The sequence below is a fragment of the Uranotaenia lowii genome, chromosome 2 (assembly GCF_029784155.1).
Source record: "Uranotaenia lowii strain MFRU-FL chromosome 2, ASM2978415v1, whole genome shotgun sequence".
In the NCBI taxonomy this organism is placed as follows: Eukaryota; Metazoa; Arthropoda; class Insecta; order Diptera; family Culicidae; genus Uranotaenia; species Uranotaenia lowii.
The window spans coordinates 158,592,432-158,616,446 of record NC_073692.1 but is presented as its reverse complement, the minus strand read 5'-3'; the positions used below and the strand labels follow the sequence as shown (position 1 = coordinate 158,616,446).

The 24,015-nt window shown below is 37.5% G+C and overlaps 1 protein-coding gene across 11 annotated transcripts in view; it reads right to left on the bottom strand.

Moving 5' to 3' along the window:
* Positions 1-823: 823 nt before the first annotated feature.
* LOC129746126 (protein PALS2-like) overlaps positions 824-24,015 on the bottom strand; it is a 112,540-nt gene continuing 89,348 nt past the window's right edge. For all 11 annotated transcript variants that reach the window (XM_055739616.1, XM_055739617.1, XM_055739619.1 and 8 more), the window contains 6 exons: positions 10,260-10,517; positions 9,980-10,190; positions 9,744-9,914; positions 9,521-9,684; positions 1,953-2,027; positions 824-1,846 (listed from right to left, as the gene is read on the bottom strand). In XM_055739616.1, the coding sequence (XP_055595591.1) occupies positions 1,670-1,846; positions 1,953-2,027; positions 9,521-9,684; positions 9,744-9,914; positions 9,980-10,190; positions 10,260-10,517 (1,056 nt within the window). In that variant the 3' untranslated portion in view covers positions 824-1,669. The remainder of the gene's footprint in view (positions 1,847-1,952; positions 2,028-9,520; positions 9,685-9,743; positions 9,915-9,979; positions 10,191-10,259; positions 10,518-24,015) is intronic.

Below are 24,015 nucleotides of genomic sequence, written 5' to 3'. Positions count from 1 at the left end.
CTACCAAAACCCCTCCTGTCCGTTAGTATGGCCTTGAAATTAAGACAGTTTAGTTTTTGTTAAGATAATTTTTCATGTGAGCACTCATCTCTGAAGTTCGAGGGTCTTTTAATCAACTTTGATTCAAAAAATCCGCGAGTAACAAATTTTATGTTTTTCTGACCATCCCTCCCTTTTGTTGATTAAAGTTAAAATTTCTAATTTTCTTTGTAGGGATAATTCATCTTAAAGGATAAAACTTCCACAAAAAAAAGTTAGCTTTTAAAGAAAGTTCTCTGCGTTTGTTATCTTATTCGGTTGGACTTTGAGTCTTTAAAATTGAGGTCAGGTCTCAGACATCAATGGGAGACTGGTATCCCTAGTCTGAATGGCAGGTTTAAACCCAAATTTCGGCCAAATAAGGGTGGGCTATTAAACCAGTTCGAAGTTTACATTTTTCAGAACTGGTGCAAGCATTGGACCAGAAACGATGCGATTTGAACTTACCTAATTTGACGCAGTTAAAATAAGTTGACAGTTGATAGAACATGCATGGGGACATATTATTCATTGAATCAGATCTTATTTCGGTGGTCACATTCTCGAATAAATGTATCCTAAGTGTAAGAAATTTTCAATTCAGTTTTGTGTATCTATATATGTTTTTTTTTTTTTTAAATAAATCGTTATAGATTCCGATTTTCCCATCAAATGATATTAGTTGGAAGGGATTACTTTGAATGGAATTCGTTTTGTGGAAACAGTTATCATAAATAATCATATTATCATAAATAAATAAGAAATAGGGTGTTTTCTTTCAACAATTTACACATGGATTTGTCGTTCAAGTTTTTATTTGTTTTAGATAAATCTAGTCGATAGAGCTTCTGAAAATATACAACGAATAAAAGTTTGAAACAGATCTTGAACTTAACACTACTAAACGTGGTTTACGATTTTGTAACTACGGTTTTCATCTTCACTTGGTGACTTTTAAAATTTTTCATAATAAAGGTAATTGAACTGTTTTAGAAGAGATAGACCTGAACTCAATTGAGAAATTGAGAGATTTTCATTTTTCTATAACTCATTAGAAAATTTTGATTGTTTGTTTTCCTAAGAATTAGGAACATTTGAAAATAATCAGCGAAAGATGTTCAACCTAGATCTAAAATTAACACAAAACTAAAAAATAATGGACGAAACAGATCTTTCTGGTAAAAAATGCCTACAGCCTAAGCTCTTAAATGCTATCGTGGTTTGTTGCTTCCGATTTTTGGAAATATTTATTTTGATTTATACTCTCCCTGACTTTCCTCCAAATATTATCTCGAGTGAAGTAAAGTTTAGATTCAGTAGCTGAGTATCACTTAGTTGTATAGTTAGTACGATTTATGACGGAGGAGGGATTTTGTCCCTTTCTACACGAATAGATCTAAAATGACTGATACGGTTTCATTCGTAACACGATTGTATTGTTGATTATTATTTGAGGATATGGAAATATAAGTTTTGTAAAACGATGTCTCTCACCCTAGGGGTAGATTTATATTTTAAATGTTTCTCGAATGCATGCGCGTTTTTATGGCTACAACACTACAGAGATTGATACTTTCGATTCGATATTTGAACACATGATTCGCTGCGTTTTTTTATTTATTTACTTTAGTTTCCGGACCTTTTTCCCAAACTAGTAGATCCAATTAACCGGAACCCATTGGTGCTCGTGGCTGAGCGCTTCCAGTGCATCCGTTACGGCACGGAACGTCACATCGAAGTCCTCGTTGATGATCACCATGTCCAGATATTTGTCGTACTTTCGTTGCAACAAGGCACTTTCCTCGACGGCCGACACCAAATCATCGTCCTGGGATGGGAGGAGAAAAGTTAGCAATTAGAAAAGAGCCTTAATATCTTATAGTTAAATTTTTGACAACCAGGGGGTGCGCATCCATGCTCTCGCACAAACTTACCTCATACAAAGAAGCCAGCGATTCCAGGGTTCTGGCCCGGCGGGAACTGAACCGGATGGAGCTTTGACGGTCGAACTGTTTAGTTTTGAGGACGACACAAAAAAAAGACAAAAAACGAATAATGTTAGAAAAAAATCATGCAAACGGAGCTAGAAAAGGAGTTGTGCTACTTAAAGCAAGAAATTTTAAACGATGTCTTACCCTCACCGCCTGAGGTGCCAAGATAGCAAATGATAGCATTAGAAATATTACGTGAAAAACATTATTAAGCTTTTTTAAATAGGAAGAAGATATAATTATCCTATGACAGATCTATGTAATGTCTAACATTCAACAGTGTTCTTATGAGTTTGCTTGACAGTTTGTATACAAGATTTCAATTTCAAAAGAAACGAACCCCTTTTAGGTTTTTTTTTCCAAACAAAATCTGCAAGAAGCATTTTCAAATAGCGTTTGAAAATCAATAAATATTATGAATTTCATTAAATGGAATATAATATTCAGGGTTCCGTTAAGTATAATTTAAAGTTTCATATTCAAATAAGCACTATTGATTAAAAGTTACAACACAAATTGAGGCGCTTAGAATCAGGGGGATGTAAGTGACCGAATGCCGATTTCGATAAACAGGCCTCAAAGATTTTTTTCGTATTGCAAAATTACCAAATCATTCTTTGAGTAAAATTTTGGATTGGGTAAGTGATTGAAAAATAAACTTCTAAATGAAAAATTAGAGTTTCATTGCCATTTGTAGTAAAACAGACTGATTTCTTATTAAAAAAAATTCACTAGTGTCCTTCTGATCTTAAAAAAGTCAATTGCGTCCTTCTGACACTAAACATTTTCGAGTTTTTGATACGATCGTGTACATTTTCTAAAGCGAAAAATAGTAGTTTGAAAAACAAAATGGTTCAACATGAAGCTTCGACCTTTCGGAAATTTCCGCTTTATCATCTCAGGTTGACCCAATGTCTCTTGTCGAGATATTGATGAGCGATATTATTAGGTACTGGTAAAGCTTAGTTCTTTTAGAAATGGGACATATACGAATACGTGTATCTCAAAAACCATTCGTTTGATCGAAAAACTTTCTATGAAGGAAATGAAGGTAAACTTATGATAATTCATGAAAAGATTAAAAAAAAACTATCGCGTTTTGATCAGATTTTCAAATTTATCCTTCGTTTTATCTGTATTTAAAGAGGTTGCATCCTCCTTCCTCAATTTCTCTGTCCAATACTTCTCTTTAAAAAAAAAGCTGTGGGCAATTTAATGTTTGCAAATTAACAAAACTTGATTATTTTTGAGCCACTTTAAAGCGTTTTTAATAGAATTTCTGCTGGCAAAATCTGACTATAACGAATTAAAACCATCATGAATTTGAACTTAAAGTACAATCGATTGGTATTGATCGTAGGTTGCGAAGAGTAAATACAAGATTACTCTTTAAAATAGCAAAAACCAAAGTTTTCGGTTTGAAAATTGTTGTTTTTTTCCACAGCAGCAGAATCCTGGCAAATCATTGTATTTTAGAAAGCAACCAGCATATACATACTTTCATATGCTAGGGACCTTGCCACGAGCAGGAATGGTATTGGATATTGGTCCATAAGTTTCTTCGTCCATCAGAAATCATCTGTCACATTGCCTCGTTACCCCGTTACTAACGAGCTCTGGAATCAGGAAAAAATTGTTGTTTAAGGTAAGGTCAGGCAACACTTTTAGACTATTTGAGAACATTTTTTTTTTTTTTGACATTTCAGCGATCTACACTTAGTTTTTTGCTTATTCAAAATTGAAAATGCTGTTATGAAACTTGACTTCCCTGATGACCCTTAACCGTGGTTGCCAATCATGTGCTTAAATCCTAAGCTTGATTTGAACTTTGTGAACATTTTTGACAGTGTTTGCATACTTTCCACCACTTACACACAGTAATTCTTTGAATAATCAACGGTTTTGGCAGCTATCAATTTGATTATGATGGTTTTTGAAGGAAACTGTGCAAAAAAATTTTCTTTTTCTCTTGCATCGTTAATATCTCAAAAACTCATGAACTTAAAGATTTAAAAAAATAGGTCGGTTAGTAATTTTTACAGGCAGCAAAATGCTGTCAAAATTTTGAATGTCCGATTACTAGTACATGAGCTATCAGCAAAAGAAAGTGTCCCATTTCTAAAAGAACTAAGCTTAGTTCCGAAACCGGCAAAACCGTGCTGTTTTTTCAATATCGATTACCGGTTTCAAGTCCTCCCAAAACCGGTATTTTCGGTATCGGGAAATAACCGTAACTATTTGTTAAAACCCACAACTAGACAATTCGAATACTGACGCTCGCTACAGAGCTACAATCTACACTAGCAATCGCTAGTGTAGATTGTAGCTCTTCAAGGACATGATAAAGTAATGGAAATAAACGATAACTCTATTCCTCCACTAAAATCTGCGTTGAATCTTTCATTCCCACACTTTTTTTTACCTTACCTACTACAAAAAAGTGTTTTTTACAATTTAGATTGCATAAAAAAGCACGCAGGTGTTTAAATTGAAAAACTAAAACTAATGCAAAATTGAAATTGTAGGTTAGGTTATAGCTTAAATACGAAATTGGAACATTGAGGTCAACATCAACTGACACATTCCACCGTGACGTGAATTCATTTTCCGTACTTTTCTGAATTGTTATCATTCTGGAAGTCAACCAATTTACTGAAGAATGAAACAAGGAGCAAACGATTGCAAATTGAATTTCCTTTGAAATTTGGTTACCAAAAAATTGAATGTGTTTGTGTTGTGCTCGATTACTTTTGTGACGTGAATTAACGCTAGAATTGATCACTTTCAACTACTGAACATATCATCGTAATTTTCTATTCTCCCTGAAGAAATACAATATCGATGTCTTGGAACAAGTTGTAAACGAAATAATGACCGTAATCCGGGGTTATATGGATCACTTTTTTCAATATTTATCGATTTTTTTTTCTGTTAAGAGGAATGTGGCATGTTTCGTATTTTTAAAACCAGTACTGGACTCCTATGAACGTAAAACAAGGTTGGAGAAATTCGTTAGACTACTTTAAATTTGATTTAAAACCCGATTTCGTCTTTATTTAGAACTTGATTGTTTGGGGTAACATTGATCAGTCTCTATTTTGAGGGTTTCAACGAGTTTTTTTTATCATAGAGAACCTTCATAATATTTCTTAATGCTAGTTTATCAATTGCTAAGGCAGTTCGGAACAAACTCAAATGGTATAAAATTAATCATGAATCATAATTGAACACAACACTTTCGCTGGCTCAAAGATACTAAATTTGTCACTTTAGGTCCAGTGAATTCTGAGATTAACAATGCTGAATTTCAGTGTTTCTGGGTAAAGATTTATTCGCCGTTGAAAAAAACAACATCACGGTTCTTAATGGTTAAGGCCAAATAACAATAAAAATCGCAAGATGGACAATCATTTTTTAACATTATTTATAAAATTATAACTGCAAAAAATGAAATTTTGACTTCATTCAATTCTCTGGGCCCTCGCCATATTCCCTTTTAATTTTCAATCTTTACCATTTGATAGAGTCTCTAGCCTTTTGTCCCAGACTGGCTTACTCTTGGAAAATGTCCCTTTTTTATAATATAAAAAAAATTAGCTCAAAATACAACAAAAACTACATCAAAACTATACATTTACTAAGTAAAAATATAAAAACTCTCAAAAAAAATAGATATTTCAAGATTTTGGACATACATTTTTTCTTACATTTGAAATTTTCAAAAACAAACAAAGTTTTTCCCTATTTGAAACTTAACTTATAGGTTCTGAGCGAAGAAAAAAGTTTGGAGATATTTTAACATTAGACTGAACTATTGATGATTATGTGGAAAAATATAATGTTGCTCAAAGTTACCCCGGTAATCAATGTTACCCCGTTTTACGGTACAGACAATTTGATAGACGTAGCTTTCTGATTGAACGGCAGCAAACAAATTCATGCCTTTTCAAAGTTGTGACGTGAATTCACTCACTTTTAACAAAACAGGGTTGCGAACTGAATTCACGTCACGAAATTCTGAACCATTCTTTACAGGCTGCAAATTTTGTGAACACTTGTTTAAGTAATATTATGTTTTTTAGACTTAGTCAATATCAAACTTTCTGAATCTTTTTTTAACTTTTTCCTTATTTTGATTCGCACGTACATAACAACATATTGAGGAATCGTGCATAAAAAATACTTTTGCTTCTCAAAATCTTTATTTCAATATACAGGAAAAAAATTTAACCTTTTTCTTATAATTTCGTTTTTTTTTTAAATTATGATTTAACAAACAAATAAACCTAAATTATGTTCGTTTTGTAAACATCTGACCACCTGAAAATTCAAGACAGCTTTCAGAGCACATTTCCAAAATCAAATTTTGTGACGTAAATTCACTCATTTGCGCTGTTGTAACTCAGTTGGATTTCAACCGATTTCTTAAAAAAAAATTAGTGTTGTCTCGTTATTTTCAAAGAAGTTTTTTATTGTTTTTTTTTGTTAGAAAATGTTCAAATTTCCTAGCAGTTTCTATTTTTTGTGACGTCAATTTACTCATTTGCGACTGTTTTGATCGCTTTTTAAAACAACTTCATTGATTGTAAACAAATTCTTTTTTTCCTTCACATTATTTGTTGGCTTCAAAACGTGTCATACAAATTGCAAAAAAAAATCAGTTTATATATTTGTGAAAGTTAGTCGATGTTCTCGAAATTCACACTTCATCCAACAAAATGTTCGACATCCAATCCTATATAGGGTAAAATACCTAGTTTTCGACAGTTTTGCCTTTTATGTCAGAAAAACCATATTAATAAATTAATTGACTGAAGTTTTTCATTACAAAAATGATTTGTTCTATAATCCAGACTTTTTTCTTTATTTTTTACCTTTTTGTAGATCAAAAGCCTCAAAACAAAATTTTTACTATCTTTTTATTAAAACTTTTCGATGGTCTAGTTTTCGAGATTCAACACTAAAGGTTTTAGTTTTCGTCTTTTCGACAAGACTTCCACCACAGTTGAGTTTTCATAAAATGATGGCAAAAATATGAAATAAATTACCGTTATGATTTATATCAGAACCTTATCCATCCATTGATTCCTTTTATATTGCTTTTAATCGAATGAAATGTAAGTTTTCACATGATCATATTAGGATTTTTATATTCAACATATGCGAAACTGGAAGTGCAAAAATAGAAAAATATTAACATAAATAGATTGAACAACCAAATAGGAGGATAAGCCTTTAATTAAAAATCTGTCGAAAACAAGCTCCTGTAAAATTCTAGAGTTGAAATCCGTCTACCCTATACGTATTTTAATTTTTTTTTTTCACCGAATGGATGAAAATCACTTGTGAGCGGCACAAGCGCGTAAAATGTGTAAGCTGTGTTTGTGGGAAGAATATACTCTAAGTATTGTGTGAAAATGTAAACATAGAACTTTTTTCATTTCAGAACGGTCGATTTCCCGGAAGAATCTTCATTGGAGAAAGGCAAGCACAAAGCTAAATTTTCTCAAATATTCAATCTATTCCTGGAAGTTCATCATTCATAAGTTGCAATCAGTAAATCGACACAAATATTATCGCATTGCGGTAAAAAAAAAACAATTTTATTAAGGGTTAGTGGGCAATTTCTACATCGTTTGATCGGTAATAAAGTTTTCATTAAGTTCCATATTGAGCTATTTTTGTAATTTTATTCTAGGATTTTGATGATTTTTTTGTTTGATTCCCTTTTCAAATTATTTTAAATTAAAACAAAAATAAAATGATTTTATCAGGTTTTGAACGAAATGTGCAACCAATAAACGTTTATGCGTATTTTAGAAAACTAAAACCGGCCAGAACATAAATTTTGATCGAATTTCAATAATTACAGTGTGATTAACTTGCATAACGAGTAAAATTCTATAGTATAAAAATATGATGAAAAAAGGTACCCAACAAAAGTTTGTAAAACATGCCAAATGAATGTTTAAAAAAATAAAAAAAAATTTAAATGTAATTAAATATAGTTATAGCACCCGTTTTTCGAAAAATATCAATGTGAAGGGTAAATGAGAGAAAAATGTATCAATTGTATAAAATTTTTTCAATTTTCAGTATTTTTTATCATAAGCAAATAGGTAACTACTTTAATACTCTAAATGATAGAACCATCGTACAAAATTTTTGCATCTTTTGAGTTTCAACAGGAAATAACAGATGAATTTGATATTATAGTTTTATTTTTAATTTAACATCATAACACTAACCAAAAGTGTATCCCGATCGGATCCTTTTCCTCCATTCCCCCAACCAATTTTTCTAGGATGCAGAGGTAACTTCGATTCTAAAGCTAAACATAATTTTTTTCATCCCTTTCTTTCTTTTCAAATCTATCATTTGACTACTGGGACGTGGCCGGCGCCGTTATTGATGTTCAAAAAGAAAGCATCAGTTTTGGGCATTGTGAATGTGCTGTCAATCCCAGTCCCATTCTTTTGACCTTTGAACAAAATTGATGGCCTCGGTCAATCACGGAGTAGCAACCAAGGCGATGTGAAATTTTTTTCGGAGGTTAAACTCTCGCACGAGCATTCAAAACTGCCAAGTGAAATGTTTTTCTCCAAACTCATGATTTCAATTTCCTAATAAAATTTATAAGAACAACTAAAATGATTCAAGAGTAACAATCTCGACTCAGGACTTAAGCCAAACCCTCGAAAACTTCTCCCAGGTATACAATTCTACTACAGTTTGTCAAAAGTTTTCTCAATTGTTGATAGAAATTTGGGCCCGAACATAAAGTTTTATTTACGAATTTTGAAAACAGCTCTGGATTTTTCTGGATTATTTTTGTTTGCCGGATTTTGGGAAACATTTTTCAATTAAAGTCTCAGATTCTGACCGGTTGAGACAAAATCCTGACTCGAATCTTGGTTTACATTCCAAACTTCGTTATTCATGAGGAATTCTAAGAACAACATTTAATTTAACCTTTTTTAAGTAGGCTTTTCTGACTCTAAACTTTCTGCAACTTGGAAACAGTTTTTTTTTGCAAATGGTAGAAATTTAATTTAGATTCATTTTTCTGAACATTTCAAGTCTTTAAAATCAATAACTTTCTCGCTTGAAAAAAATTTTCGAACATAGGATGCTTGTGGCTTTCCATGAAAGAGAAGACTGCTCTATTTGCGACTATTGATTCCGTTTTACAATCTTCGGCTAAATGCAGCAAGCAAATTTTCCAGTTAATTTCTTATATTGATATTTGTTTTGCATCGCATGTGGAAAAAACATGTAAGAAAATAGTGACATTCTCCGAACACATTTTCGCGTTGTTTATAGAAAACTTCATATCAAAACCTGAGAAAAATAGAGTTTTGAAACAAGTTCAAAGTAGTTAATATTTTACAATTTATGATGCTCAAAAAGATACATTATGTTGGAAAATGTTAGATGTTATAGAAATACATATAAAACAAAACAAACAAAAAACCACAAATTGTTTAAGGAAATGAAACAAATGTTCGAACCTGCAAACTTCTCATGGACCCCTGCGCTGATCGACGTTCCGAGTACAGCTGCTTGAGCTGTTCCATCCCGGGGGCGGCAATGAAGATCACGTACGGCATAAACTCGGCACTGTTGTGCAGAATTTTCAAAGCCTGCGGCGAACAATCCAGGACGCACATTTTACCTAAAACATTAAAATTGTTAGTAAAATTATTTATAACCGACAAACTAATCTAGACCAACCTTGTCGAATGACGTCCCGAATGGAGTCCAAATGTGTTCCGTAAAGATTACCGTTGTGTGATCCATGCTCCAGGAAGTTATTCAGCCGTATCTCATCTTCCATGGTTTCCCGATCGGTGAACCAATAGGCCTTGCCACTTTCCTCCAAGGGTCTCGGCTGTCGTGTGGTATCTGTAGATTAAGATTGTTTAATGTAAAAAATCCCGAAAAAGTTTTTTGAGACTATTTATACTTACGTGGTAGCACCGAGCCAAATTTATCCGGATCGCTGTTGATCAGCCGGTTCTTCAACGTTCGACGACCCACCCCAGCAACACCGACCAGGACCAAAGTTTTCCGCTTGAAGGGTGGCATTTTGGTAACTTCCTCGTACAGCATCAGATCTGCCTTATCGAATTCGTTGTTTTGCTTTGTTTTGTACATCGTTTTACGTTTCTTCTTAGAGATCTAAGATTGGGAGAAATATCGAAAAAATTAAAAAATCATGTTTCGAATTCAAAAATTTGAAAACTCTACCCTCGTTCCGCAAATGCTGATCTTGTGGACGAAGTCGGCCTCCGGTGGAACGTAGGCCTGCCGACGTTCCTCCAGCTCCTGCGATGGAATCAGCCCAATGGATCCGTCCTCGCCGGCATGACGGGCCTGCCACCAGTTGGGATCTTTCACGTTGATGATCTGCAGGATGTCACCCCGCTGGAATGATAAGCCAATCTCCTGGCAGGGCAGCAGATTGTCCTCGGCCGGGTCGTAATCGAACAGAGCCCGCATGTAGCACTGTAGGAGATGGTGATTGAGATTAAGATCAATTATTGCGCGTTTGTGGTATGTATTAGAAGTATGACTTATGTTTATGAATACTAAACTTAACTATCCTATTCGTGGATTTCGACTGTACATTCGAAGAATTTTTATTACAACTTTGATAATCAGATGAATTAAGAGATGGAAGAGAAGTTTTTTACCATGAAAAAAGCATTAGTTGAAACATTTGAATTTATTTAAACATCCTGATACTTATTTCGTTCAGGTCTGCTTAAATTGTTTGTAGACTAATTATGTTGCTTAGCTTTAGTTAGCGGTACTTGACAAATCAGAAGTAATTTAAATTTTACGTCTGAGTGTTGAAACAATCCTTTGCTATTTCGATCAACCGGACTCAAATCTTTGGCGGCGTACAGGAGAACGGAGTGTGGAGGCGAAGGATGAATCACGAGCTCGTGCGACTCTACGCGAACCCCGTATCCAGAAGGTGGTGAAGGCTGGCCGGATACGCTGGGCGGGACATGTTGTGAGAACGCCGGACGACTGTCCTGCAAAACAGGTGTTCGCTACGAATCCGGTAGGAACAAGACGAGCGGGGGCGCAACGAGCGAGGTGGTTAGACCAAGTGGAGCGTGATCTGGCGAACGTGGGGTGCCCGAGGAATTGGAGAACGGTTGCCATGGACCGAGTGAATTTTAGGAATTATGTTCGTCAAGTTATGTCGTGATACGGAATACTATGTAAATAAAAATAAACGGACTCAAATCCACTACTTCGACGAAGTTCCCATTGTAACATATGGTATCACCCTTAGTTGAAGCAATATGGTGCACACGTTCTCTATATGATTGCGTAAGATGGGAAAAAAACTGAAGTTTAGGTACCGATTTGGTCGAAAATGTCTCGGAAATCGATGGATCCGTGCAGGTGATATCCATGTGTTGCGTGAAGGAGCAACGCCTAATAATCACAAAGCACTGACTGTGAATGCATAGCATATACTCGGTTACCAAGGACTGTGCTAGTGATACGTGTAAGAGTCGGCCAAGGTGTGCTGCTCACTGGGTTGAAAAATCTTCCCAGTGCATTAGACCGTGCCGATGAGCTTGAAAGGCTGGCGGGTCGTTAAATCACGTCAGTCACAAACGGTAGCCTGTGGGGCACCAGGACACACTCCACAGTTTCCTAGTCCTTACTGAGCTTAGCAGGTCACTGGAGCAGTGAGGATATTAATCTCGCTACTCTTGAGATTCAAAATGAATAAAATATCGAAAAATCGAAAAGATAATGGAACGGAGAAGGGCGTGAGCCCCAATCCGTTCGGAGGGAGTAGCCTTAGGCGCTAACCGGTCAGGCAACCTGCCAACCCGGTGGACCCGACGGCGGAATCGATGGTGAAAAAGCTGGAAGAACTGTTAAGTTCCCCGGAACTCCAAGACCCGGAAGCACCGGTATAACTCGTGACGGCCATGACTGGCATCGCTGACCTTGTGGAATATGTGAAGGAAGATGTTCAAAATCCACAATGGTACGCGAAAAGCTAGCCGGGGTGATGCAGCTTTTCATCACAGCTAATAAAGCTGTGGTGAAACGTTTTGCAGAACCCGAGGCCAAGGCTAAAGAACGCAACCTTGCAGAGACCCCTCTGAGGGCGGATACCATCCGCCCGAAAAAGGTCAATACTTTCGCCCAAACCGAGGGTGGACTTGTGTTAGCTCGCAACGGCAATCGCAAGAAAGGGTCCCCAGGTAAACTTATATCCCGGGGATCCAAACAAAAGAGCCCAGGATGCGTCTGTCCGGCAGAATCCTGCGGCCTACGCTAAAAAGAGGGAAGAAGGCCCTGAATAGAATGCAGGCGAGCCTACGAGCGCGAATATAGGGTGGCAGACGATTGTTACAGTTGATTTTTAGAACTTTTTGAGCAAAAATACATTTAAAAAACCCAACCCTAATCAAAAAAAAACCAACTTGTTCGACCAGATTTGGCCCACTGTATCGAACTTATTTTTGGAAAAAAAAGTGCGCGGTGCTCGGTCGAATGCGAAGGCTTTTGGGTCTGCGGGTCTGGATAAAGGTTCGGGGTTTCTGCTCCGCATCCCCACGGAGAACAGAAGCGGCGATCGTGGCATAGATGGTCACTCCATCATCGCCGACTTCGGAGCCAGCATCAACATTCCTTCAAAAAGTGAACAACAGCAACATGGAACGCCCACACCTCCGTCAGCCAGGGAAATGCTGCACCAGCAGCAGGAAAACGGCTTCAGCAACAATATCCGACACGGCAATGTCGTGCGTCTCTATCGGTGCGATGCAAGCCACACCTCCGACTGCACCGTGCTGCACCAGCGGCAAAACAACAACATCCGCATGGCAATGTTATGCGTCGGCATCGGGGCAATACCAACCACACCTCCGACTGCTCCGTGCTGCACCAGCAGCAGAACAACAACAACACCAGCAGCAGAACGACAACAACATCCGGCACTGCCATGTAGTGCTTCGCCATCGGTACAACACCAGCCACACCCCCGGCTGCTTGGGAAGTTCTGCTCCAGCAGCAGAACAACAACAACTCCAGCAGCAGCATGGCCAGGCGGTCGAGAGTCTCGAAGACAAGACAGTGGAACCATGCATGAGCCGTAAGTAGAATTTGTTCACAAGCACACTCAAGTAAAACCAAATGGAAAAGTCAGGTGATTGGGCGGTTATGAATAAATGTTGCCAAAGTGAAATTTGAATCAATATTTCGATGTTTTTATTTTGTGGCGATGACCATGAGAAACCCTTTGTTACACGATATCGCTTAAAAAGGGTAATTCCAGGGACGTGGAGACGAAAAAAGCCAAACCCGACCCTAACGATTCTAGTGCACGGAGTTCAGCCACAAGTCATTCGATTGCACTGGGCAAGATAGGAGTCGGCCAACTGCAAAAAGTCTGAACAGTGGCGGTGACCACGCTACTGGCAACCCGAGGTGCCCCGCCTATAAGAAATCGCCAGGAGCATAGAGATCGTCCAACTCAACCTCAACCACTGCTACATAGCACACCAGCTGTTGAGGTTGAGGCAGATTACAGTTGAGGAAAAGTTTGACATCGCCCTAGTGGCAGACCCATAACGTAGAGATTCAGATGGCATTAATTATGTGACCAATAACGCCAAACTGACCACGTTATGGGTAACAGGTAGCTTCCCCATACAAAAGGTGGTGCCGGAAGTAACGAGGACTACTTCTGTAGCTGCGAGACTACCCCAAGATGGTCCTTGAAGAGGTTCGGCCTAAGGTTAAAAAGATTGTAGAGGTGTTTAAGGGGATAAGCCCCATTGTTATGGCTAGCGGCTTTAACGCGTGGGCCGAGGAATGGGATAGCCGTCTCACAAACCCCAGAGGTCAAATCCTGGCGAACGTATGTAACACCAGGATCTACCACAGAAACAGGTGCGAGTCAATCAGAGATGCCACCTTCGGTATCACGGAGTTGGTGTGCGATTGGATGGTAAGCTAGTCCTACACGCATAGCGATCACTTCGCGATCCGCTATTGGTTGGACCCAATTACGTGGACAGGTAGACGACAGTTTAGGACAGGTGAACGCTTCTGGAAGACATCAAAATTCGACAAGAACGTCTTTGTCGAGGTGTTGAATTGGAAGAGGAACCTGGACAACCTATCCACGGAAGATCTGGTGAGGGTACTAGCTCGCCCTTGCAAGTGTGGGTCATGGGTGCGCCGCGAACAGGTGTAGGATACTTTACCCCCGGGGAATATCCGAGTAGTGCCGCTTCTTACGGGGATACGACTGTCGGGGGATACCCACGGGTAGAAAGGTTCTCGATGCCGGGCGAGCCTCTCGAGTCGGTGTAGGATGTCGGCACTGTCGAGAAACATCCGAGTCATAGCGTTCAAAGTCTCGAATGTGTGCCGTGACAGGCCAAAAATTCTTGGGTTGCCAACCAAAGGGATACAAAAATACCGAACAACGGTCGAAGTAGAGTGACCCCATCGACAGGGGGCTGTCGAGTAGAGTGCGTCCGACCCGGCGGTTTGAAGCTATAAAGATAAAGCAACATCTTCTGCATAGCAGATGCCGTCGGAACGCCGCGTTCGTGCGTAGGATGCTCCACCTTCCAGGAGTATTCGATTAGTGCGGTTTCAACGACCGAAACCCAACGCTAGAGTGGTTCACGACGCCGCGTAAGCGATTCGAGGCTGTGACAGGCACGAGTCTAGGATAAGCTGCTCTCGATCGGCACACTACGGGCATAAAGGTGGCAAACCTCGAATCCTGGAGATAAGAGATCGGGTTAGAGACGTTAGAGGAGAGGTCAGGCCCCGAGTCCTCAGGAGGAGAGGTTTGTGTGGTCAACTTCGACTCTTTACGATAAGTGGTCGGGTCTCGAGTCGCAAGAGGAGAGATCAGGCCTTTTCAACAAGAGCAGGGATATAAGTGTTTACCTCGAGTCATTACTAGGAGAGGTCGGATCTCGAGTTACTAGATAAGAGATCGGGCATTAAGTCATGCAGAGAAGAGATATGTGTACGTCAATCTCGAGTCGATGCGAGGAAGGGTCGAACTCGAGTCGTAAGAGGAGAGATCAGGCCTCGAATCACAAAGAGGAGAGGTTTATGTGAGAACCTCGAGTCATTGCGAGGATATGCCGGTTCTCAAGTCGTTAGAGAAGAATTCAGACTTCGAGTTGTAATTATGAGAGGTATTGCTGAAAGTGGTCTCGTCTATGAGTATTGCCTTGGAGCGCACTAGCGCGGATAGATCTCCCATTTTTGAAGTAAATGTGTCAAACAGTTCGAGATGGCAACTTGGTCTCCGTCCCAAGTGGAGTTTAGGGAGTAGGAGGTATACACGGAGTAAACTATGAGTCTTCCCATTGTACCCATGGGCCCAGAGTAGCAAACTGGGGGGATGCGGTGGCTCACCGTGCCTTAGAATACAATCCGTAAATCGAGATTTACCTCCTGGGTGATCAACTGATAAAAAAAAGAGTCAGTCGGCGTACGCTCGTCGTCGTCGATACGCTGTCGGAAAAGTCTGTGTAGCGTCGGAACAAGGTGCGAGTGTATCATCATCGGGAACCGGTGTAGAATGTCCCACTGTCGGTGGACTTTAGATTAGTGTGCATCCGATCCCACAAGTAAACCCACTTCGATAAGGCAACACCTTCTGCGTAGTGGATCCCGAGAATACATCGACTGCATGGTTAGAGGTATCCGAGTAGTGCCGTTTCCTACAAGTGGAGCTGCGGGAATAAGACAATACCTTTTTCCCAGTGGATATCGGGGGAATGGGTATTTCGCGGTACGGGAAATACCCTCGATGTAGAGTGATTTTCGACGCTGGATGAGCCATTCGAGTCGGAGTAGGATATCGTCTTCGTCGGGAATCATCTGAGTAGTAGCGTAAAGTCCCGTGCGTGTGCTGTAACAGGCGCGTGTTTATTTTTAATTGCTCTCGATTCGACACACAACAGGCGAGAAGTGTGAATCTCAAGTCAAAACGAGGAGAGTTAGGAGTCGTTCGAGGAGAGGTCAAGCCTTGAGTCGTGGAGATGCGAGGTCGTTGCTGTTGAAGTGTATTCGACTTAGAGTTATGCTTTGAAGCGCACTAGTGCGAATAGACCAACTATTAACCAACTATTAAAAGATAGCGCTAAACCGTTCGAGGTGTCAAAATTAGTAGCGTAGAAGGTAGTATGTTACTTGTAATATTGTATCACGAGTCGTCGAAAAGCACCCATAAACCCTGAGTAGCAAAATGGAGGGAGGCGGTGGCTCGCCGTGCCTTGGAATGCGATCCGTAAAAGTGACTTATCTCCTGGGAAAACAACCAATAAATAAAGAGTCGGTCGGTACAACAAAGCGCATGGAGTGAAAATAGTGTAGTACTTCTGGTCACTTATTAGCCAGTTGCACGAAACAAGTTGAGTGTCTTATAACCATGGGATAAGGTACTCTGGATACTAGAATTTCCATAGAGACGCGTGTGCTCGCGGTTCATCCTTCGCCTCCACATTCCGTTCTCCTGGACGTCATCAAAGATGATTCTTAAAACTCTTCACTCGAATAATCTCGGTCTAATGAGCGTCTTGTACAGGTTACACTTCGTGCGAGTCTTTTCGGCCGCAGTTGCTTGTGGAGTCCATGAAGGTATAACGCAGCTCATTCGCTGCTGGATCTCACGGCTGGTGTCGTTATCTTCGGTCATCCTTGAGTCGAGAAAGTCGAAGTCTTCGACCATTTCAAGGTCGTCGCCGTCGATCTTGACCTTGTAATTACTGGACAAGCGGACTCGGTCGGTCTCGGATCCGCAGGCCGGCGTATACTTCGCCTTGGACGTATTTACCATCAACTCAATCTTTCCTGCTTCGCGTTTCAGTATGCGATAAATCTTCTCTTTCGACGCAGAAGATCTGCCAACTTTGTCAATGTATTCGGCAAAGCAGAAGTTGAGGCGATCTGTTGAAACATGCTCATCCCAAACCGGAGTCGGAATGGAGTGCATCCGATTCTACAAGTGGCACTTCAAAAATAGGATTAACCTTCTGCGTATTGAATCTCAGAGAGGCGTCGTTTGCATGATAGCTTGATTCGCCTGGGATTTATCGAGTGAAGCCTATGTTGTAGGAACTTCCAATCCTGGGAGAAGCGCCTTTCTCTTCAAGTGAAACTGCGAAGATAAGAAATGACCTTCTCCATAGTGGATATCGTTGGGGAAAAAGTACTACCATCGGAGGTTATCCGGCGCCGAGCGAATCAGTTAAGTCGGGTAGACTACGGACAGTAGTGTGGAACTCGAGTCATCACGAGAAGATTTCAGACCTTGAGTCGCCGAGAGAAAATCTTGGAGTATTTGCTGAGAAGGATTATTCGTCTAATAGTTGTTTTCCAGCTCAACCTTTGGTCAGAGAATCCAGACAGATTTCAGGGTCGGAAGTATACGTGCGTATACTTGGTTGAGTATACCAAGTGTCGTTTCATTGTACCCATGGAGCCAAAGGAAATTTAGGAGTCTCTCTCTGGTAAAACAGATCACTGCAGGATCGAGCTGTATTACCAGTGACCAATCGCTATTGGTATCATTTTTTTTCCTCGAGGCACTATGGTAAATGTAGTATGGAAGGGGTCTTTTGTTTAAGTTAATGGTATTATGATTGCTGATAGTAATATCAACATTATAACACCATAAAAATTATGTGTTTTTTTGCAATTTTTTTAGAAATTTTTTCGTATTTTGTAATACGGCCATTCAATTTTAGGACTTCATAAAGACAAAGTATATGATGTTGTTTGTAAGATTAATGACTATGAACTAAATGAAAAACAACATTAATTGCTATGCCATAAAGTGGATATTGGAGCTTGATTAAATTTCGGTGAGAAGGGTCTTAAAGTTATGTTTGACACTGTACTGTACCTGTATTTACATCAAATTGAATTAGAAATCCTAGACACCTTTAATTGTGAAACATTTTTCAACCTTCTCTTAGTTCATCTGTAATCTAGCTTTTTTAAATTGGTTTTCTAACATTCAAAATATTGAAGAAGTGTTTTTTAGCCTAATCGATACATTTATATACAGTTTCTGCCATCTCCTTCAATTTACATCAGAAATACAACGTTGTTCACCTATACAAAATATTTAACATCAAATAAGTGTACTTATCTTCTACACAGTTGCTTGTGGCGATCTGCTCACAACGGATCACTCGTGTTCTTTTGCTTGGTGCAAAGGCTTCAAAAACAGTATTTTACAACTCTAGAATAACGCAAACGGCAAAGCAAAATAGCGGAAAGCACACTTGAAAAAACACTGCAAATGGTTTGAAAAAAATCAAACAAACAAAACTTTGGCAGCTCATTCGTTTTAAAATTGCTTGTACCAATACTGTCTAATTGTTATTTAAGATTCTTTCCATAATGTCTGGAAGTTCAAACCAATTCCAAAATGATCTAGATACATAATGCATATAGAAAATATATAAAAAATCTGTTCAAACTGCAGGCAGATAACTAAATATTAAATTTTATTCAATTTATTTTTATTGTTTATATTGTAATTTATATTGCTAAAATAAGAAAAAGAATTTTTTTTATATAAATTATTCAAAAACCTTAATCTATATATATAAAAATGAATTTCTGTCTGTCTGTCTGTCTGTCTGTCTGTCTGTCTGTCTGTCTGTCTGTCTGTTCCCTATAGACTCGAAAACTACTGAACCGATTTGCATGAAACTTGGCATATAAGGGTATTGGAGGCCAGGGGAGGTTCCTATAATAGTTTGGGACCCCTCCCTATTCCTGGTAGGGGGGAGGGGGGCTTTCATTCAAAAGTAATAAGTCTTCATAACTCGAGAACTGATCAAGCAAATCAAACCAAACTTGGCATGGGTGGGAACTTGGATACAAGAAATGTTTCCAAAAATATTTGGTACCCCTCCCTCCTTCGAGTGGGGAGATAGTTAGGGGGGAGGGGGCCAACCTTACAATTTTGTACAAAACTTTACAACTAATCAAGCTAATGGAACCAAATTTGGCATGGGAGGGTAGCGGAATACGAAAAATTGTTATATGATTATTTCAGACCCCTTCCTCCTTCCAGTGGGGATACAGAAAGAGGGAAGGGGGGCTTTAATACCTTTTTTAATGCATAACTTGAAAACTATTCGAACATATGGATCCAAATTTGGCTTGGAAGGGTATTTGGGTACGATAAATAGTTCTTTGAATATTTGGTTCCCCTCCCTCTTTCCAGTGAGGAAATAGAAAGTGGGGAGGGAGCTCCTTTACAATTTTCAGTATAACTGGAAAACTAATCAAGCAAATGGAACCAAATTTGGCGTGGGAAGGTATTTGATCACGAGAAATGTGTCTATGATAGTTTGAGAACCCTTCGTTCTTACAGTCTTAAGAGTGAAGGGTGCTCCCATACAATTTGTTTCATCACACGGGAACTTACCCAGCAAATGGAACGAAATTTGGCTTGGGAGGGAATTTGAGCACAAGGAATGTTTCTGTGAATATTTGGTACAACTGCCTTCTTCCAGTGGGGTGATTGGAAGGAGAGGTGGAGGGGGGTCCTTTATATTTTTTCGCACAACTCGAGAACCAATCGAGCAAATGGAAACAAGTTTGGCATGGGTAAGCATTTGGATACGTAAAATGGTTATTTCCTTTTTTGAGACTTCTTTCTCTTTCAAATAGGGATACAGTTAGGGAAGACGGCACATACGATTGTTTTACATAAATCAAGAACTTAAATCTAACAAATGGAACCAAATATGACTTGGGAACAATCATACAATCGAGCAAATGGAACAGAATTTAGCATGGGAATGTATTTAAATAGACGGAATGTTTGATCTTGATCCCCACCTTCCAGGTAGAAGATAGGTTGGAAGAGGGACTCCGATACAAATTTTATAGCATAACTTGACAACTAATATAGCAAACGAAACCAAATTTGGCATGAGAAAGCATACATTTTTTAAATATTTCGATAACTAATCCAGAAAATGGAATCAAATTGGCATTGGAGCATATTTATGTACGGGCAATGTTTCTTCGATGGTTTGAGGTATATATAAAGTTAAGAGAGGGTCATCCATTTTTTGAATATCTCGAGAACTTATAGAGAAGGGAGCCATAAATGACATGGGATCGTATTTGTATACAAGAAGTGTTTTTCTGATGTTATGAGACCCCCCTTCCTTCCATTAGGGATATAGGAATGTGCAAGGGGGTCATTCTAATTTGTATAATAATTCGAGAACGAATGGGTGAAATAAATGTCCCTTTGCTTTATTTTGATTCATAAAATGTTCTATGAAAGTTTGAGACCCACTTGAGACAGCGAAGATCCATATATACAAAATATTTTTGCATAAATTATAAATTTAGGAAGCAAAAAGATCCATAGTCATAAAAAGGATTAAAACACGGATTTAAAAAAAATTAAGTTTTCAAAAAAAAAATGATGCTATTTTATTTCGATGAAACATTTAAATGATTTTTAAATTTAATTTAAAATTTCGTGGACAAAAATGAAAAGTTGAATAACAAGGAACCACAAATTTCAACAAATTTTTTAAGGTGTAGCAAAGCACACCGGGTCAGCTAGTTTTAAATATAAGTACATTCTAAGTGAAAAATTATGAAAATCATGCAAATTGAAGTTTTGGCATTTAGTATCAGTTATGATCAAAATTGAAGTCAAAGTTTAAAAAAAAATTATGTATTAAGTCTTTTTTTATTATCTAGGTAATGGGTTTGCACTGGAAGTCTTCAGATTACCCAATATTCAAAAATGGTTCATTTTCCCTATTCATGGAGACACATAATTTTAAACAGATTGATAAAAAAAAAGTTGCTAATCTTTTTATGTTATTTTTTTTCCTGAAAAAAATTCACTCCTTCAAGATTTAAGAAAAAAGTAATGACACTTAATCTAATAGTTTTCGTAGAAAACTATTTCACTTATGAGTAACTTCACTAATATTTTCAGGATTTGCGCGCAGCTTATCAAACAAAATAAAAGCATTTTTAAAGATTATTAACAGTTTTCGCTTTTGGATTTTATCGACTTTTTTCGACGAGTTTTGATATCAAAAACCAAAATTTACCAGTTGTCCAGATGATTTGAGCTACTCTGGCATTTGCACCTCTTCAGTGGTCAAAATTACTGGCCATCATCTAAAATACTTTGTAAGTAGTTTAGGTCATGGTCAGTAATTTTGTCCACTGAAGAGGAGAAAATGCCAGAGTAGCTCGAAACGTCTGGACAACTGGTAAAATTTGGTTTTTTGATATTGAGACTCGCCAAAAAAGTCGATAAAATCCAAAAGCAAACATTCATGGCAATTGATCTAAATACAACATTTACAATTTTCATGAGAATGTTTCTTTAACTTTTTTAATTTTCTATTTGAAGAGCTGCTAAAATGCCAATGCGTTATAAAGTGCTTTTTTGTGATTTTTTTTAATTAAAAGAGTTTACGGAATTTAAAATATGAATGCGCTTTTTCTTACGAAATAATCAAATTTCAACCATCTTAAAAAAATAACTTTTAAAATCTGTAAAAAAAAATTATTTGTTCAACACAATCAGAAAAATAATACGAATTTGAAATTTTGGGAAAAATCGCAAATTTTCAGATAACTAAAAAAAATGCATATCAAATATCAGTAAAATAAACAAAAACAACGCTGGAATGAGGAAAAGCTTGAAAAGTACTCACAAAAGTAGGTATAATGATAAATTCATTGCTAAGCCCTGAATTTATATTACAATAAAATAATATTTTGAATCATAAAGTAGGATAACGGACCTATTTTGGACCGCTTTGGGAAGTGGCTATGCTATTTTCTGAAATTAAATAGAACATGTCACAATTTTTGACTGCTTTATACGTTCATTCCGAAGATCAAGGCTTTTTATATCGAATCATATCGTCGTTTGCAACAAGATTTAAGCCTAAAAACTCGTTTCTTCGATCATTACTCTGGTCGGTATTTTGGACCACCAGGTTTCTATTTTGGACCACCTTCTGAACCTATTTTGGACCACCCTTTAACTAAATAAGTTTTTTTTTTCTAAATTTGCTATAGATATTTACGACAGCGATTGATGCTCAATTATGCGAAAAATTCGGTTAATCTTTTCCTTTCTAATTCTTGTAGTCAAGATTTGTTTTTTTTATGTCGATTCATTTCTGAACTAACTTCCTCCAACCTTTCCCCAGGCTTTTAAACAAGTGTACCTACTTGTTTGTTGAATATTTCTTACTAAAACACTACTAAACACAACTTTTTATGCTTTGAAACAGTAATTTTTCGATAAAATTAAAGTAAAATCTCAAACACTCCTTCGTTATATAGTGTGTTTCAAATGTTTTGAAAATTCCGACAGCACACTGCAATCTCGACTTTTGTTCTGCAGTGTTAACTAATGGCCAGTTGGCTTATCTTTAGGATCATTTTTTTAACGCAAATCTCCTTCAGGCTACCCAATTTAAGTTTAGGAAGTCTGACAACATAAAATCTGTGACATCAATTGATGCATTTTGACTTCCAGAATCTAAGTGGATGGGCTTCAGTTCTATAGAATACATAAGATTCAAAAACGATAAAAATGTGCTAGAATTATGTAATATTTTTAACCTTCTCAAAGCCATTACTTTTTCGCTTGTGCATGCCCAGTTTTTTCTTATGTTTTTAACATTCTTTAAGCTGTAGCTTTTGACGACTGCTTTCCAAACATTTGCCATTAACACTGTTAGATTGACGTGGTTGAAAGCATAGTGCACAAAATATAAATCAAACAATGCTTGACTTGTTTTTATTCCGATTGCAAGAAACCCGTCTAAAGGCGGGTTTGGGCTTTAGCGAGATAATTAAATAAAATAATACCAAAATTGCAAATTTTATTTATAACAAGCGGTTGCAATTACGTGCACAATTCTTTCCATATTGTCGTACAACGTTTTATTACGATCACGAACATTCAACAGCAAGTTTCTTACCCAGGTTATGTTGAGTGGTCCAAAATCAGTCCCTAAGGAATTAAGTAGGACCTATTATCGACATGGGTCAAATTTCTACTAAAGCACGTTTTTTTGGTTCTTCGAGCTTGCAAACTAGTTTTCAAGTGTTTTATCATAGCTGTGAACATGTTTAAAGATGTTAAATTTATCACCGCTAAGCAGGAAACCTCTTGAAGGTTGACTTCAATAATGGCACGTCCTCCTGGAATGGGCCTGATTCGGCCCAACTGTGAAAAATCAAAACTTTATTTTCAATTTTCTTTCCCTTATCAGCTTATTTTAATGAAATGTTGGATATGATTAGAATCATTAGAAGTAGCTTTAAATATATTTGTTAAAAAATTTCATGAATAACATGATTTATAAGAGAAATATTGTAAAATAGCAGCAAGGTGGTTCAAAATATGTACCCGGTCCAAAATAAGTCCGTTACCCTATACCATGTACGTATCTAAAATGTTCTCATTGCGAATTTCCATATCTTAAAATAATATTTAGCTTTTGGAAGGCTTATGAGGCTTAAAATAGCTTCAAGCAGTCAGCGGCAGTCAAAGCATTCAGCAAAAGACTGACGGTATAAAAACAGATGAGAATCTTTTGATTTTCACAATAAAAAAAAATTTCAAATAAAAAAAATTTGGATTAGGTTTTTCAATTAGATAAATCAAATTCTAAAATATTCAAAACCGTTTAATTTGATCTTAAAATCTTTTGAAACATTTCTGGAAAAGGGATTTTTTCCTTCAAAAATTTAAACGTATTCAAGCAAAACCCCCTTTTTGTTTTAATGCATTTTAATAAGCAGAGTGAGGAAAGTCGGGCAAGCCGTACATTCTAAGGTAGAATCTACAAAGTTTGCCTAAAAATAAATAAATGATAAGATATGTTGATCTATCGGCCATTTTGCATATCGGCTGTATGTACGTGCATATTACCCAATATGAGCATTTAAG